At 37.8% G+C, this 16,969-nt stretch overlaps 1 protein-coding gene across 1 annotated transcript; it reads left to right on the forward strand.

Moving 5' to 3' along the window:
• The first annotated feature begins 340 nt into the window (after positions 1-340).
• Positions 341-16,901, forward strand: LOC100256337 (preprotein translocase subunit SCY2, chloroplastic). Its single transcript, XM_010653850.2, has 14 exons — positions 341-530; positions 1,714-2,235; positions 2,796-2,884; positions 3,301-3,380; positions 3,505-3,594; positions 5,122-5,213; positions 5,726-5,809; positions 13,375-13,516; positions 13,858-13,974; positions 14,435-14,564; positions 15,576-15,699; positions 15,833-15,939; positions 16,348-16,464; positions 16,551-16,901. The coding sequence occupies exons 1-13, from the start codon at positions 356-358 to the stop codon at positions 16,435-16,437; spliced, it is 1,842 nt and encodes a 613-aa protein (XP_010652152.1). The 5' UTR covers positions 341-355; the 3' UTR covers positions 16,438-16,464; positions 16,551-16,901.
• Positions 16,902-16,969: the final 68 nt, after the last annotated feature.

A 16,969-nucleotide genomic window follows, 5' to 3' on the forward strand; every position in this document is an offset into this window, starting at 1 on the left:
ATTTTTGAGAATTTATTTTTATAATATATTATCGATGTTTTCAATTGTTTTTATAATATTTGAAAACATAAACACACATCTATGATACCTTTATAAAGAATAAGTTAATTTTTCTTTTCAATTCTAAGTTTTTAAAAAGTTTTATTTATAAAAACAATTAAAAATTGTTTTTAATAAGTGTGTTCGAAAACATTATCGGGTAGATTCTTTTAAAATTTAAAATATGGTATAAATTAATTGTATTATAGTTTTCATTTTCACTGTTCCCCTGCATCCACCCGCACGATGCGGCCCACCACCGGCCATTCACCCAATGCCAAATTGCCAATAGAAATGCGGGTTCAGTGGATGGAACATGAGCAGCGAAGTAGAGGATTGGAGCATGGAGATGAGCACTTTCGCTTTTTCATGTGTACCAGAGCAACTTTGGACTCTCCTGAGCGGTGCGAGTCTCGCCATGGAAGCAACTCTTCTGAGCTCTCATCATTTCAATCCCCGATTCTTCTCTCCAAAACCCTTCAAATTTCCAGGTCTGTTCATCTGTTTGGTTCTCGAGAAAATGACCAAAAAAAATGGATAGAAAACAAATGAAATTGAGCCTTTTTCTGTTTTGTTATTGTTATTAGTAGGATTATTATTATTGTTATTATTTGTTTTCATTGACAAACACAAAGGCCTCCACTCTACTCAGTTCTGACACAACTATTTGCCTTCATATGTTTTTTTAACCCTAAGATTAAAAATTCCTTTGCTGTTCTTGGTCGCCAAACGGGGTAATTTAGCTTTACTCTCTCGGTTGTAACTTCATGATGTTGTTTTCCTTTGAAACTTGTTGTGAGCTTAATTTGTTTTGTTTTTTCTGTTTATGCTTGTGAATGGTACCTTCTGTTGGACGTTAGGATCTTGTTTTTGGCGGTGGAGAGGGGTTCTAGGGTTTCGGAACGAGTCTTTTACTCGGTGACACTGATTTCAGAGGCTTGCATGGTGAAAGTTTATGAAATTCTAAATTGGTCCAGTGTTTGTTCTGTGTTAGGGAAGCTGGATGTTTATATTTTGCAGTTTTGTTTCTGTTTGTGTTGATCCTGTTAGTGGTTTTGTGGTGAGTATTATTTGTGAAATAGAGTTAAAATCAGTCAGCCATGTAAGAAGGTTTGGATTTCTAGCAATAGGATAAGTCTAATGGCTACTGGAGTGGCATTTGGCATATGGTATTCAGCAGGCCTCTTTGCAGCAGTTGTGTAATTGTTTTCATTTTTAAAATGAAAATAATGAACATATTCATATTTAGTTTTTTTTAAATTGCTAAGGTGCTTACAATTTTTAAAATGCCAAAAACAATGATCCATTTTACTGTTTCTAAAAACATGTCATCAAACATGTTCTCTATTTTCCTTTTGATTATTTTTTATCTGTTTTCAGAACAGGTAAGTGTTATCATTTCCCACCAAACAGGCCCTGTGTCATCTTTGATTCTCAATTAGTGCAGGGAAATGTGTAGCGAATGAAGTTTTCCACCCGATTGCAATGTGGGATACCCTAGATTTTTGTTCTGAGAAACTTAAAATGCTCCAATACTTATGTGTTTCATGCCTTGCATTATGGGATATGCAGTATGCTTACTGGGTTATGATATATTTTTATTTTCGTCATACTAACATTTGCATATGCTGATTTACTTGAGTTTAATTTGTAACTTTTATTTCTGACATACAGGTGGACAGGTTGAACATGGTCTCCAATTATGTTGTCCATTTTATGCTAGAACCAATGTTTCCCTTAAGTTGATCTCGTCAGAATCTAGTGCAAGGCGTTTTTCGCTGTTAAGCAGACCATTCTTGTCCAGAGCAAACAAAAAGTTGTGTGTTAATTTTTCAGAGCAGCTTCGAAGTGACTATTTGAATGCTGAGGCAACACCTTTGCAGTCTGTAAATGATGAATTATTTCCACAAAGACATGATGATGGATCAGATGTCTTTGGCCCCCACAATGTTAATAACTCAGAGACCTTACAGCCCAGAACTAAAATGTTCAGAAATAGATTTTTGAATTTTGCACGGCTGGGTTCTGTGCTGAATAATGCTGCTGAATCTTTTTTCAAGAGTGAGATAAGACGGAGGTTATTTGTGACAGCAGTATTGCTTGTAATTAGTCGTGTTGGATATTTCATTCCTTTACCCGGGTTTGATAGAAGGCTGATGCCTGAGGACTATCTTAGCTTTGTTTCAGGATCCGTTGGTGAGTAACATACGCATATCCATATAGATGTGTGTGATTGAACTGAATGTCTTGTGTATTTACTTAATAGCCATTTTAGTTGCATTCATATATTTTACTGAAAGCCTGTGTAATATTGATCAACAAAAGGTCAAGAACGAAGGGTGTTTATAAATCTGTGGAGAAATCCTCTCTAGAATTAAGCAAGCAACCAATTTTGAAAGCATATAAATTTGAGACATGACAAATCTGGAAAGTTCAAGCATGAAAAGCTCAAGTTACAAAGACTTGAGGTTCATCACATTTCCTCTGAAGATTGAAAATGTCCCAGTGCTTCAGAAGAGGCACATGTATATATGATACCGACATAACTTAGGTTCGTAGTTGCTATTAGGTATGACATGAGATGGGAAATTGAGAAAATTTGCATGAATTCACCACCCAACTAAATATCTAAACTACTAGCTATTATAATGATTTTTAATGATCTAGTACTAATTCTGTTTTGATTAGGGGGAGGAAAAGCTGTTATTTCTATTTGTTCCTCACCTTGTTAGCCACTCACACTTTGTTTTTGGCAGATGAACTTGGTGATTTTGCAGGAGAGCTTAAGCTGTCTCTTTTCCAGCTTGGAATCAGTCCTCAGATAGCAGCCTCCATTCTTATGCAGGTTTACTTTTTTCATACACCTGAATTTGCTTTTGTGTTTCTTCAATGTTCTATTTTTATTCATCCCATGTTCTCAAAACATGTTGTGAGATCCTGGTGTTGTACATTGAATTAGTAACTTGGAGGGTAAAGGAGGGTTCAGTGATTAACAATAGACAGAAAGGCCACAAACTTAACAAGAAACAAGCCTGTATGCATAGATTATCTTTGAATCACTGTTACAATAATATTTGTTAGCATGAAATCATGGAATTAATACACAGGTTCATTAAGCTATTTCTTTTTATCTATATATTTCCATTCAAAGCTCTTGCTTCATTACTTTATAAAGAAACAGTATTCATTAAAGACATGCTTTCTGCCAAAGTTTCTCTTGTCATGCGTTCATTTTGTTCACATAATGAATCATGTGCACAGGTACTTTGTCATGTTGTTCCTTCCTTAGTGAAGCTGCGGAAAGAAGGCTTGGACGGCCATGAGAAGATTAAGAGTTATATGTGTGTCTAGTTAATCATCTCAAGCAGTGAGACGAGTCCTGGCTATTCAAATTCAATATGAATACTGTTTTTATCTAATGTATAATGTAAGTTGCAAACCTTATGGATTTGTTATTAATTTCAGATGGTGGATCTCACTTGGCTTTGCAATATTAGAGGCTCTTGTACTTGCTTGTTATTCGCTTACATATTCAGTCTATGCAGCTAGTCACAGGTAATTTAGAATCAAGAATCTCATTTTCAATAATGACTCCCATTTTCAATAATGTTTTTTCTTCTATTTTAATAATTTAATTATATGTGCATTAGGCATTAACATGAGTTAGAGATTGGTTATGAAAACAAAATAATGCTGACAAGAATCTGCAGCAATAAGATGCTTGTGATGATTTTCATCTAGTACTTAATATTGTCTAGTATGACAGTTATCATGCAGTTAAGCATTTTGATGGGCAGTATGGAAAATATTATGTATAAAGTATTTGACAAGAAGAGATGATCTGCTATAACAGTACAAAATTACAGGGGATAGAGAATACATGGCACTAAACACAAGCCTCAAAGTAGTTTCTATTTCCCTGCTCCATGGTGTCTACGCCCGCCTTGAAACAAAACCCTCTTCTCTTCCTCACCTCTCTACACACCCTGTGAAGCCCTTACAAGTCATCTACATCTCATGAGTATTCCACTTGTGGCCTACAGACACTTATCAAGTTCATAAACCTAATTTTTTGTTGGAAAAAGGATATAAATCCTTTTACTACAAGGGTTTTCTTAAAAACTTAAATCCATAAATAATAGAAATGGAGCTGGAAAATTCCAACACTACCAATAGACAGATATGTTCCTTATTACTAAGCCTGTGAATTTTGATTGTTAAGATATTTAGTTTTGTGCAGTAACTAGGAAATTACTCTTAATTCTTTTATGTGAATGGATCAGCTTGTGCTGCTTTCCTGTAGTTTTGTTCTTGTTCTTATTATGTGGAGAAGTGACCTGAATTGCTGTTTTTTTCTCTATCAGATCAGTTTTGGATGTTTATATCTCCCAATGAATCACCATGTCTTCCTATTCTCTTATGCTAGAAAACTGTATCATTTTCATTTATGAATTAAACGACTTGATTTACTAATTCAAAAAAGTGATAAAGTGATAATGATGATTCTTAATATTGAGTAGTTGAGCATACAAAATATTTTGACTCAATTTTATGATTGATTGATTGATTTATTTTTTCTTTTATGTGTTATGTAAAATTCAAGTGGCACATCATATGCCATTCATTTGATTTCTCATGATAGACATTTGCATTTGATAATCTGAACAACGCATGGCTGATTATCCTTTCAAATGTCTTTCAACTGGTGAGGCTGACTTGGGACACCTCATGAGATATTGAAATGGGAAGACAGATTTTCATGAGAAATAGAAATTGGAAACACATTTCCTGAGGATTTGGCCATAAATTTCCTCTTTTACCTAGGTTGTTTAAATTGCTTTCTTTTAGCCAGCTCAGCTTGCACAAATTATATTGCTATATATGCAAAGTTTTCTTTTTTTCTTTTTTTGGTTTGATTTATGTTTTTTTTATTCAATTTAATATTTTACAGCTTCTTGTTTATTGATGATTTTAATGAGTTAACAAATAAACATTTTCTTGCTAACTTAAGATATGTTTGCTTAGTTCAATTAATTGTTTTTGAAAGAAATTGGATTTGTTGCAACTTGATGGTATTTTCAGGGTCAAGCATGTGATGGTTACAACTCTTTTCTTAGTATGTGGTGCAATGACTATGACATGGATCTGTGACAAAATATCAGAATCTGGATTTGGTATTTCCTCTGCATTCTGATTCACATATTTATTACTGTCACTCTTTTTTAATAAATTTCTTTAACTTTTCATATCGCATAATCACAGTATGTGCATTGTAGAATCTGGTAGCCAATTAAGCTGGTTTTTCAAGTTTTACTGTTGTCATGTACTTTTGGACCTTTTTGCTGGGTAGTTCTTGGTAAGTCATGCTTGTGATGTCTCTGGGTTCATTTATAGGAAAAGAAGAATGGTCCACTAACTGTAGCTGTAGAATTGGAAAGAAGAATTTTCAAAACTGTAAAAGATGGATGGGAAGGGAGGATTGATGGCCCACCAGTTAATTCTATATTTTTTTTATAAGATTCTGTTATGAACAACATTTTCTTAAGGTGATGAAGCCTTACACCACTCCTGTTGCATTGGTCTTGTTTGCCCATGACTGATCTAGCATGAAAGTTTTGTTTAATCAATTTAATTTTAATCATGGGCTTGGTTTTTTTTAACTTCTGATTGGTAATGCATACCTCAGGTCAAGGATCATCTCTAATCATATGTGTGGGAATTTTGACTGGATATACGGACACGTTATACAAGATGTTGGTTCAGCTATCAGGTTGGTTGCAAGAAACTACATTATCATGATCCTTCAATATGATGGGGCTTTTATTTTAGTTGCTTTTCCCCCCTTTTGTGAGTTCTGGAGTTTGAAATGCTAGATTTAGTGATGGTGTGCTGGTCCTTAAAATCGTCAAAGATTGCTTTCTCGTCATTCATTGAAATAACTAAGCCATAAACCCTGGGTTAACTTGAGAAACAGAAACTGATCTCACATTGATTGGTAATCATTCTGATATTAACATATTTTCAGCAACTGCTGCTGGTCAGTTGTGTACTTGATTGACATCAATGGAGGCAAGTAAAATCCTGACAATCTCAGAAAAAGAACTGCAGAACATGAATTCTAGTTCTGTACTGTGAAGTTCTCTCCCCGTTTAAGTGTTACAATGATGGGATGCTCAAAACATTTTTTTTTGTTCTGTCATTGCTTTCTTGATAGACAATATGCATATAAGGTCTTAACTTATACACTTCTATAAGCTTTAGTAAAATTCTATAAATTTGTAGTACTTTTGGAATGAATAGAGTTTGACTGAAGTCGAACTTTTAGAACCTTTAATGGCTCAAAGTGATGTTCCCATAAAATTTCATAAAGTGGCATATTTGAATTCCACTTGTAGTGAGCAAATTTTGATTTAACATGGAATGAAATTCTCAAGATATAGATTTGATTCCACATATGGTCATTGTTGAGAGAGAGAGAGAGAGAGAGGAGAAAAACCTTATTCTTATTCATTGTAATCTCTACTTACAATTGAGAGATATATATATACAAGGCTAGGAGTCCTAACTACCATACATGTGACCTATATTAACAAGGAAAGATAGTATACTATACAATACATACATTATATTCAACACTCCCCCTCAAGCTGGAGCATATACGTCATATGCACCAAGCTTGTTACAAATATATTTAATCCTAGGACCTCTGAGAGATTTAGTGAAGATGTCTGTTAGTTGATCATTTGAATTGACAAAACTTGTAGCAACACATCCTGATGCGATCTTCTCTCTAATGAAATGACAGTCAACTTCAATATGCTTGGTCCTTTCATGAAAGACTGGATTGGATGCAATATGTAATGCGGCCTGGTTATCACAGATGAGTTTCATCTGTTCATCCTTTCCAAATCTCAACTCCTGAAGAAGATGTCTCAACCATATGAGTTCACATGTTGCCAAAGCCATAGCTCGATACTCGGCTTCAACGCTAGATCTGGCCACTACATCTTGTTTCTTACTCTTCCAAGATATTAGATTACCTCTAATAAAAACACAGTACCCTGAAGTGGAACGTCTATATGGTGGGTGAGCCAACCCAATCTGCATCTGTGTAACCAACAACTTGAGTATGACCTCTGTTCTCGTACAATACACCTTGGCCTGGTGTACTTTTGATATATCGAAGGATACGGATTACGGCATCCCAATGGCTATCACATGGTGACTGTAGGAATTGACTAACAACACTCACAGGAAAAGAAATGTCTGGACGAGTAATGGTGAGATAGTTCAATTTACCTACGAGCCGTCGATATCTCCCGGGGTCTCCTAAAGGCTCCCCCTGTCCTGGTACAAGTTTGACATTCGGATCCATAGGTGTGTCTACCGGTTTACAGTCTAACATACCGGTTTCTTCCAGGATGTCTAAAGCATACTTCCTTTGGGAAAGGACCACACCAGAACTAGATTGAGCTATCTCAATTCCCAAGAAATACTTGAGTTTCCCCAAGTCTTTGGTCTGAAAGTGGGTAAAAAGATGTTGCTTTAGTTTCTGAATACCATCCTGATCACTGCCTGTAATGACGATGTCGTCCACATAAACAACCAGATAAATACACTGCCCCAAGGAGTTATGATGATAAAAAACTGAATGGTCTGCTGTACTGCGAAGCATGCCAAATTCTTGAACAACAGAACTAAAACGGCTAAACCATGCTCGAGGAGATTGTTTCAAGCCATATAGAGAACGGCGTAACCTGCACACTAAACCAGACTCCCCCTGAGCAACAAAACCAGGAGGTTGCTCCATATAAACTTCCTCGGCAAGATCACCATGAAGGAAGACATTTTTAATATCCAACTGATAAAGAGGCCAAGAACACATAGCAGCCATGGAGAGAAGCAAGCGGACAGAAGCAATCTTGGCAATAGGGGAGAATGTGTCACCATAATCAGAACCATAAACTTGAGTATAGCCTTTAGCAACTAAACGGGCCTTAAGGCGATCAACCTGACCATCAGGACCAACCTTAACTGCATAGACCCAACGACAACCAACTGTAGATTTACCAGAGGGTAAAACAACAAGATCCCAAGTGCCATTAGAGTGCAGAGCAGCCATTTCATCCACCATTGCCTGTCGCCAGCCTGGATGGGAAAGAGCTTCATGGGTGCTCTTTGGAAGAGGAACAGAGGATATAGTAGAAACAAAAGCAGAATAGGGTGAAGATAATCGATGATAACTCAAAAAATTGTAAATAGGATGAGGATTACGAGTAGAGCGAGTACCTTTCCGAACAGCAATAGGTAAGTCATTAGGAGAAGGCAGAGCCGGGGCAGGTGAAGCCGAAGGGATAGGAAGTGAGTCAGCAGGTGCCTCAGGAAAAGGGAGAGGAGCAACGACACGAGGGCGACGATGATAAACCTAAAGTGGTCGAGGGGGCATAACATCAGGTGGGGAGACAATGGGAATGGGCAAGACTTCAGAAACAGGAAGAGACTCAGAAGTGGTGGAAAAGAATGGTGAGTCCTCAAAGAAGGTGACATCAGCGGAGATAAAGTACCGATGAGTCTCAAGGGAATAACAACGATAACCCTTCTGAAGTCTGGAATATCCCAAGAAGAGGCACTTCATGGCTTTGGCGGAAAGCTTGTCCTGTCCAGGAGTGAGAATATGAACAAAGCAAGTACAACCAAAGACACGAGGAGGAAGGAAATAAAGTGGTTGGTCAGGGAAAAGAAGGGAGTGAGGAATCTGATCATGTAAGACAGAGGAGGGCATACGATTAATCAAATAACAAGCGGTAAGAACAGCGTCCCCCCAAAAGCGAAAAGGAACATGACTATGGAGGAGGAGAGTACGAGCTGTCTCAACAAGATGTCGATTCTTGCGTTCAGCTACCCCATTTTGTTGAGGAGTATGAGCACAAGAAGACTGATGAAGAATCCCATGATGAGACATAAACGAAGTAAATTGGGCTGAAAAATATTCCCTGGCATTGTCACTGCGTAACACACGAATAGAAATATTGAATTGGGTTTGGATTTCAGTATAAAATTTCTGGAAAATAGAGAATAACTCAGCTCGATTTTTCATTAAAAATAACCAAGTACATCGAGAATAGTCATCAATGAAAGTGACAAAATACTGAAATCCTAAAGTAGACGCAGTCCGACAAGGACCCCAAACATCAGTGTGGACAAGCTCAAAAGGAGACTTTGCCCGATTATTCAAACGCTTTGGGAACGAGACACGAGTATGTTTCCCAAGCTAACATGACTCACACGGAAGCGACGACAAAGTTGAAAAACGAGGAACCATCTTCTGGAACTTGGAGAGACTAGGGTGGCCCAGACGATTGTGAATGAGGAGAGGAGCATCAGTGGAAATGCAAACTGCAGGAGATGAATCTGAGGTGAGGTGATAGAGGCCTTGAGACTCACGTCCTATGCCAATCGTCTTCTCCGTACTCCGGTCCTGCAAGGTCACAAATTTATCAGAAAAGGTAATAGAGCAATTAAGAGTACGAGTGATTTTGCTGATGGAAATAAGATTAAAAGGACATTCAGGAGTATAAAGGACAGAAGTGAGAGGTAGAGAAGGCAGAGGAAGGGCCAAACCAATACCTTTAGCCACAGTTTGAGAACCATTAGTTAAGGTAACAGTAGGTAAATCAGAGGTAGTAGTAATAGAGGAGAAAAGATCCTTATTACCAGATAGGTGATCAGATGCTCCAGAATCTAGAATCCAGGGTCCAAGAGAAGATGTGTGGGTAAGGCAGGCAGAGGCATTACCAGGCTGGGCAACAGAGGCAATAGAAGCCTGAGATGTCTGAGATGCGGAGGAGCTCGGAGGCTGAGGCAGCGGAGAATCAGAGGACTGGGCCATATGGGCAGTGCGAGGAGGTCTTCCATGTAACTGATAGCAACGATCGCGAGTGTGGCCAAGTTTATTGCAATAGGTGCAATGAGGACGTTGGCCTCTACCTCGGGTACCACTGCGTCCTCCTCGAGAGGTAGTTTGAGAAACTAACATAGAAGAATCTGAAGCGCTATCAGATGGCAAAGTCTGAGTGGACGAGATACGGAGGAGGCGAGCAAACACATCATCCAAGGACGGAACTGATGAACTACCAAGAATCTGATCACGAATAGGCTCAAGATCCGGACGGAGACCAATAAGAGTAAGGACCATGAAGAACTTGTCAAGCTGTGTTTGTTGAGCCCCAACATCAGGAGTAAGAGACATCACAGTCAAGAACTGCTCCTTAAGAGAGGCAATCTGACCAATATAAGTAGATAGATCCAAGTCCTGTTGGCTGAGATGGACAATAGCAGAAGCCACCTTATAAAGACGCTGGATATCATTCGTGTATAATCCTTTGGCCTGAGTCCAAAATTTAAAACAAGTTTTATAGGCCTGAAGATAAAGAAGAATCCGGGGATCAACCGATTGCCATAATACACTACACAATTGTGCATCTATCTTCCTCCACTGTACGCGGTCAACCTCAGGGATATCTGCCTCCTGGGTAACCAAGTGATCCTCATATCCTTGACCCATAAACCAAAGTTCAACAGAGGCAGACCAGGAAAGATAATTCTCACTGCCAACCAATTTCTCTGAGGTAATCAGAGGAGATCCAGAGAGAACAGACGTAAAGATCTGATTTTTGGTGGTCATATTCACGTATTTGGATCGAAGAGAGCCCTAAGATGGGTTTAGATGGCTGTGAGAGGTGCAATCAATGGAGAAAAAAGGTCGTGACGTGCCTGGAGAGGAAGAGAAGCAGCACCCAAGCCTCGGGGATGGAGGGGGAGCCCTGTCGGAGGTGGCCGGAATGGCAAGAAAGCCAAAAACAGGGAAAAAATGGAGATGCAGGGCTCGGGGAGGACTGCCGGAGGGCTAGAAGGGCAAGACGGCGCCGGACGAGCTTGGAGAGGTGTCGGAAGTGGCCGGAAAGTGAGCCACGCGCCGTCACGCGCCGGCGCGTGGGTGACAGGCCGGAGGAGAAGGGCGGCGCGTGGGGGCGCATGAGATGCCGGTTGCCGGTGGGGTTTCCACTGGCGTGTAGATCAGCCTCCGGCGGTTCGGAATATGTGGTCTTTTCCCGGAAAAAAGGTCGCCGGAAAAGGTTGCCGGCGTGGTGGAGATCCGACGGCGATGAGGTTGTCCGGGGTGGTTCGGAAAGAGAGTGAGGGGACCGGAGTGAAAACACGGTCACTGGACGGTTCGCCGGAATTGAATACACGACTAAACCGAAAAAATTAGGTTTTCTCCTTTGGCTCTGATACCATGTTGAGAGAGAGAGAGAGAGAGAGGAGAAAAACCTTATTCTTATTCATTGTAATCTCTACTTACAATTGAGAGATATATATATATAAGGCTAGGAGTCCTAACTACCATACATGTGACCTATATTAACAAGGAAAGATAGTATACTATACAATACATACATTATATTCAACAGTCATGTTTAAATATACTCAAATTTAGCTTAGTGGCTCAGATACCTCTTTATCTTTCAAACAGCTTTAGTTCAGCTTGTTGGTTCTTATGAAATTGGATTCAATAACAACTGTTATTTGTGAAGCATTAGTGGTCCTTTCCCCTTTACTCTGGCATCTGATGAAGCAAGGTTCTACACTATTGTTCTTTCCAACTCTTTGCTTGGTTCCAAAGATAGCACTCCAAGAAGGAGCCTGAAAGGAAAAAAAGAGTATTTATTTCTTGATAGTGAGTTGGTTGTCTATTGTGAGTCTGCTTAAAAGATAAATCACTGGTCCCCTCAAACCTATTTCAGGGGTTTGGCGTTAATTAAAATTTTGTGAAAAAAAAACATTGTTATATCTTGCAAATATTCATGCATGTTAGTGGGTTGGGGATGTGAACAAAAATAGTCAGAGAAGCCAGTACTTTCTTAAGTTATTACATGGTCTGAATATCTATTTCCATTTTGTGTGCTTCTGTAGAGACTCTAAACTAGAATTTGTGTATGATTTGTCATGGCGTTCTTGTGCTATACAGTCACTACAGTGAATGCATTCCTTTCTCATTATTTTAGGAATATAGGGTGACATTTCAAATGTAGCTGGTATGTGCTGATATTTGGCATTTGGGCTTTGCTGCAAATATCCATGCCTAAGTGGGTTGGGGATATAAATAATCATCCAATAGAGCTACTGTAGTTATTTTATTAGTTTGGTTCTCAGTGTAAACATGTGCTTACCATCTCATGCTTCTGGATGAAGTCAACACCAATAAATTTTATGAAAAAGTCCAAGCCTTCTTGCCATGTTCACTTTCTCCATAGATTGTTTCTCCTTTTTTATTATTTTAGTACACCTGGGAAAACTTAAAAGCTAGTTTGTCTGCTGGCTCTGGATTTTGAGGCTAGAAGCTTGACAAGCATAGGAGAGGAATGAAAAGTGAGGTGCAAGTAAAAATATATGCTTGGAATTTTTGCTAGATACAAAAGATACCGAATTAGGGCTGGCGGCTGCATAAGCACAACCCTCACCTCTTTCTCTCCTACATGTACAAACTACAAAAGGGATTTCAAGTAGGTGCTGAATTGAACTTGCAGGCAGCTATTTGCTTTTAGAGGCTTGTGCTAATGCATAGATGGGGTAGGGAAAGATGGGTGTAACATGAGGATTTCCTAGGAAATTACTTAATATTTTGTATGTTTATAAATGATTGATGATGCCTAGTCTAGGCTTCCTTTGTATATGTTGTGTGTATGTTGGTGTGCCTCCTTTTAGGTGCTTTTAATATATTTACTCATTTGCCTATCAAAAAATGGAAAAAAAAGAAAAAGAAAAGATTGATGACGTGCATATAAATACACCCTATAGCACTTGTAACCTTTATTATTTATACTGGAAGTGTACTATCATAATATTTCATTATGGAGAGGGGAGTGCAACGCTTAAAGCAATACATTTTTTTGATAGAAAAATAAAAAATATATTAAGAGGACGGTGCCTAGCAAAAGAGGCTCACTCAATGTACACTGATGGTATACAAAAGGCTCAATAAAAGATGGGATAGCCCACAAGAAGACCTATCTAATCACAATTAAGGCTATTTGAAAAGTCCAACATTGTGACAAGCTACATCCCCATTGCATGCTATGACTGTGCCAACAAGGATTTCAAGAAGGCCTCCTTCTTGGTTCAAGTAGGTCTAAAGTTATACTCATAACCTCCGCCATTGATTAAAAAATTCAAGAATTTGTTTAATATTATATATCGAAAATTTGATAAGGTATAAGGTATTTTGTCATTTTCTATGTTTAGATTGTGAGTTTTCAAGCTTTTACCATTCTGCAGGTGGTGCTGTGAGTTGGTGGCCATATATCCTTGCAGTATTAGGCGTTTTCACTATAGTCACAATGTGGGCTGTTGTTGTAACTGAGGGTTGCAGGAAAATCAAGCTGCAGTACTATGGCTTCAAACTTGCCTCTGCTACAAGGTAATCCCATCACCTCTCTGAAGGCCTAGGAGTTCTTTCCTTGGATGCAATTTATGATTTAAATAAATTTATTTTGTATCCTGTAAAAGAAATGAATTTACATTATAATAATGTGTTCTCTTTTCAAAATTTAACCTGAGATGATTGATCAGGGAGGCAACTGGATATTTTTCTATACTTCTGGAGAATATAGGTTCTTATGTATGTACCTATCAAAAAAAAATAAAAAAAAATAGGTTCTTATGTATGTACAATTATAGTTGCTCTAAGATTAACTAATAATATCTGGTAATATGATCTACAAGTACTGACACTTATTGGCATCCCTGTGTTTTGGACAGAGATGACTCTCCAATTACAGAGGTGGAGCCTTATATTCCCTTCAATATTAATCCATCAGGAATGCAGCCTGTTCTCACCACTGCCTATCTCTTGGCATTCCCCAGCATTCTTGCAAGGTTATTTCATCCAGTATCAACTTTAAGTATTCATGTCATTGATTTGTCCATTTCTAGATGACAAATAGAAATTTACTTATGTCCCAGGAATGGTGAAAGCCTCCTTCTGGTGCTGCAAGCCTAAATCATTTGGTGCTTGCCATTTGGTAATACCAGTTTTGGAGGCAATTTAAGAGAAAGAAACAAAAATAGTCCTAATTGGGTGATCACAGTAATTTAAACTTTCTAAAATCTTTTACATAAAAGAGATTTATTGAAAATCATGTCTTCCTCTTCAAGATGCATGATGTATGCATAGGCCTTTTGGTATACCAATGTTACTGATCCTTTTTACGTCTTTTTTTCATTGAACCAGTATGTCACTCATTCTGTTTAATGCGGTGCACTGTTTTTCCTTAGGCCCTAAGTACCTTGGTTTAATAAAATGATTTATTATACTAATACAAATCATTCTTTACAGTCTCCTACGTTCGCCCTTCTGGGAGCACATCAAAGAGATATTGAACCCTGAAACTTCTATTGGTGCAGAGCCATGGGTTTACTATTCAATTTATGCATTTTTTGTCTTTGTTTTCAATATATTTGACATTGTAAGTATCTTTCTCAACCTGTTGTAGCGTGTAGCGTTATTCTAAATTTTTATTTATTAGTTGATTTGAATTTTGCAGACAATGTTTGTTTTGAAATAAATTATGCTATTTTATTCAAATACTGTAGACTATGTTTTTGTTGCCATATACTCATTTACTCACATTGTATCCATGGTTCAGAGTTTCATTTTGTAGGTCATTTTTGGTCCTTGCAAGTATGATAAATTCTGCAGATGTTTGGAAATTTAAAACAAGATCTATACAAATGCAAAGATCAAATGGTTTCGAATATAGTTGCACACCAGTACACTTGCCTTATATGGGCTTTAGCAAAGCATCATTGTATTGGTTTGCTTTGGTGATCTATCTTGTCTTCCTTGGTGTTTTTTCTTTTGTCAAAGGAATTCTCATCCTCTATAGCTGTAAATCTTTTCTTTTTTGTTGATACGTGAAATTGAACCAGGAATTTTCACTGCCCTTGCCCCAATCCCTTGCCACCTGAGCCAGACCTCTGCAGCCCTTGAGGCTGTAACCTCTTGTTTTTGTAAGAAAATGTTCTTTCTTTTGGTGAATGTTGTGACTGAATACTATGGCTGCAATTCCTAAGCTTTGATTCAATATCCAGGATTGTTATTTAATTTTTAGTTGAAATGCAAAATAAATTTATATTTTGTTTTAGAATATTACCATGTATGAACACATTAGATCAATCATAAATAGATTGTATTTGAATTTTAAGATTAACCAATCTATTGTTTTAAGAGTAACGATATGATCTGTTTAAAGTTGTAAATGTGAAAATGTTAATTTGAGATTATATGAACATATCTAATTGGTATGCCTTGTGAATTATTGTTAGCTTCTGTTTCTGAAAGATATAACTGTCCTGAAAACCTCAGTGATTGCACATATATTATGATCAGTGAAGTATGATTAGTTGGTTGTGATACATTTATTTCTTGTCTACAAATAAGCGCCCTTCTATTTTTTAACGAGTAAACTCCTATTTAGGCCAACATGCCAAAGGAAATCGCTGATTACTTAAATAAGATGGGTGCCAGAATACCAAACATAAAGCCTGGAAAGGCCACCATAGCATACCTAACAAAGATACAGGCATCGACACGTTTTTGGGGTAAGTAATGTTCTATTGATATAATGATCAACATATTCTGTAGTTTATGCTTATTCCAACATTAGTTCCATTTATTAACCACTGTAGTTTGCCTTCCCCTTTTTGGTGGTTCTTCTATGGTGAAATTTTGCAGGGGGGCTGTTACTTAGTTTCTTGGCTACAATGTCAACAATACTTGATCATTATTTACGCCGTATCAATCAGGGATTTTCAATAGGGTTTACATCAGTTCTTATCATTGTAAGTCCAATCCTAACCTTAGGCCTTATGAGTGCATTCGAATCGGTCTACTGAATGATAATGAAACTAAAGTTTTGTCACTGGCATGTGTCTGAGCATCTTATTTTCATGCTTAGGAACAAAGCTGTTTTTCCCCATTCTTACTCCATCCTGTGGAGCTGATCCTAATCTGTTAAAATGTTTGTTTGAAAACTCATGTGTTACAGCCTGAGACTCATATGTTAACACCGATCTTTTATGGCTCGAGTTTCTTGGAAAATAGGTTTAGAATGTTTTCTCAAAAATGCTAAGATCTTGCATGTAGGAGATCATGACTAGGCGCTACTTCAATGAGGGTTTTACTTAAAATGGTTTCTCTGACTCCTCAAACTGCAATTTTTCTGATGAACCTGTCTTCCATCCGTCCAGGTGGGTTCCATCATTGAACTCAGAAGATCTTATCAAGCATATAACGTAATGCCAGATTTGAGCAAAGCTCTAAGACGGTATGGTGTATGACCTCCAAAGCGGCCAATGATACTCGTGGTAATACCATATTATATAGACATTTAAGAAGCATTTCCCCCTTTCCCTAATGCCAATAATCAAGGAGAAAGTTACTTTTTATGCAGTACAACACAAAGTCTTCACCGTCTTTAATCAAGGGAACCTCCTGCCATCAACACCCACTTCTTTAAATCGAGACTCCAGATTTAGCCGAGCAGCTGGTATTGCAACAACAAAGACAATGTCATCATCCACCATCTCATTCCAAGATCATGGTCTCTAGCCTTGGTTTTCTATCTGGCTTCTGTACCTTAAAAAATTATTGTTTATTTTTATTTGGGTTGTAGAGTAACCAATGCAGCTGGGGTTCTTTTGCCTCCTACCCCAGAGACAGGGGATTCCAGATTTCATATAGATGAAAATTGTCAAGTTATATACATACTTTGTAGTTAAATCTATAGTAACGGGCTTTCTGATGGACTTGGTATATGGTAGTTTCAGCCATTTGATTTTATCCATTGCTGAACTCAAAACAGGTGATTGT

Source organism: Vitis vinifera, chromosome 7, assembly GCF_030704535.1.
Source record: "Vitis vinifera cultivar Pinot Noir 40024 chromosome 7, ASM3070453v1".
In the NCBI taxonomy this organism is placed as follows: Eukaryota; Viridiplantae; Streptophyta; class Magnoliopsida; order Vitales; family Vitaceae; genus Vitis; species Vitis vinifera.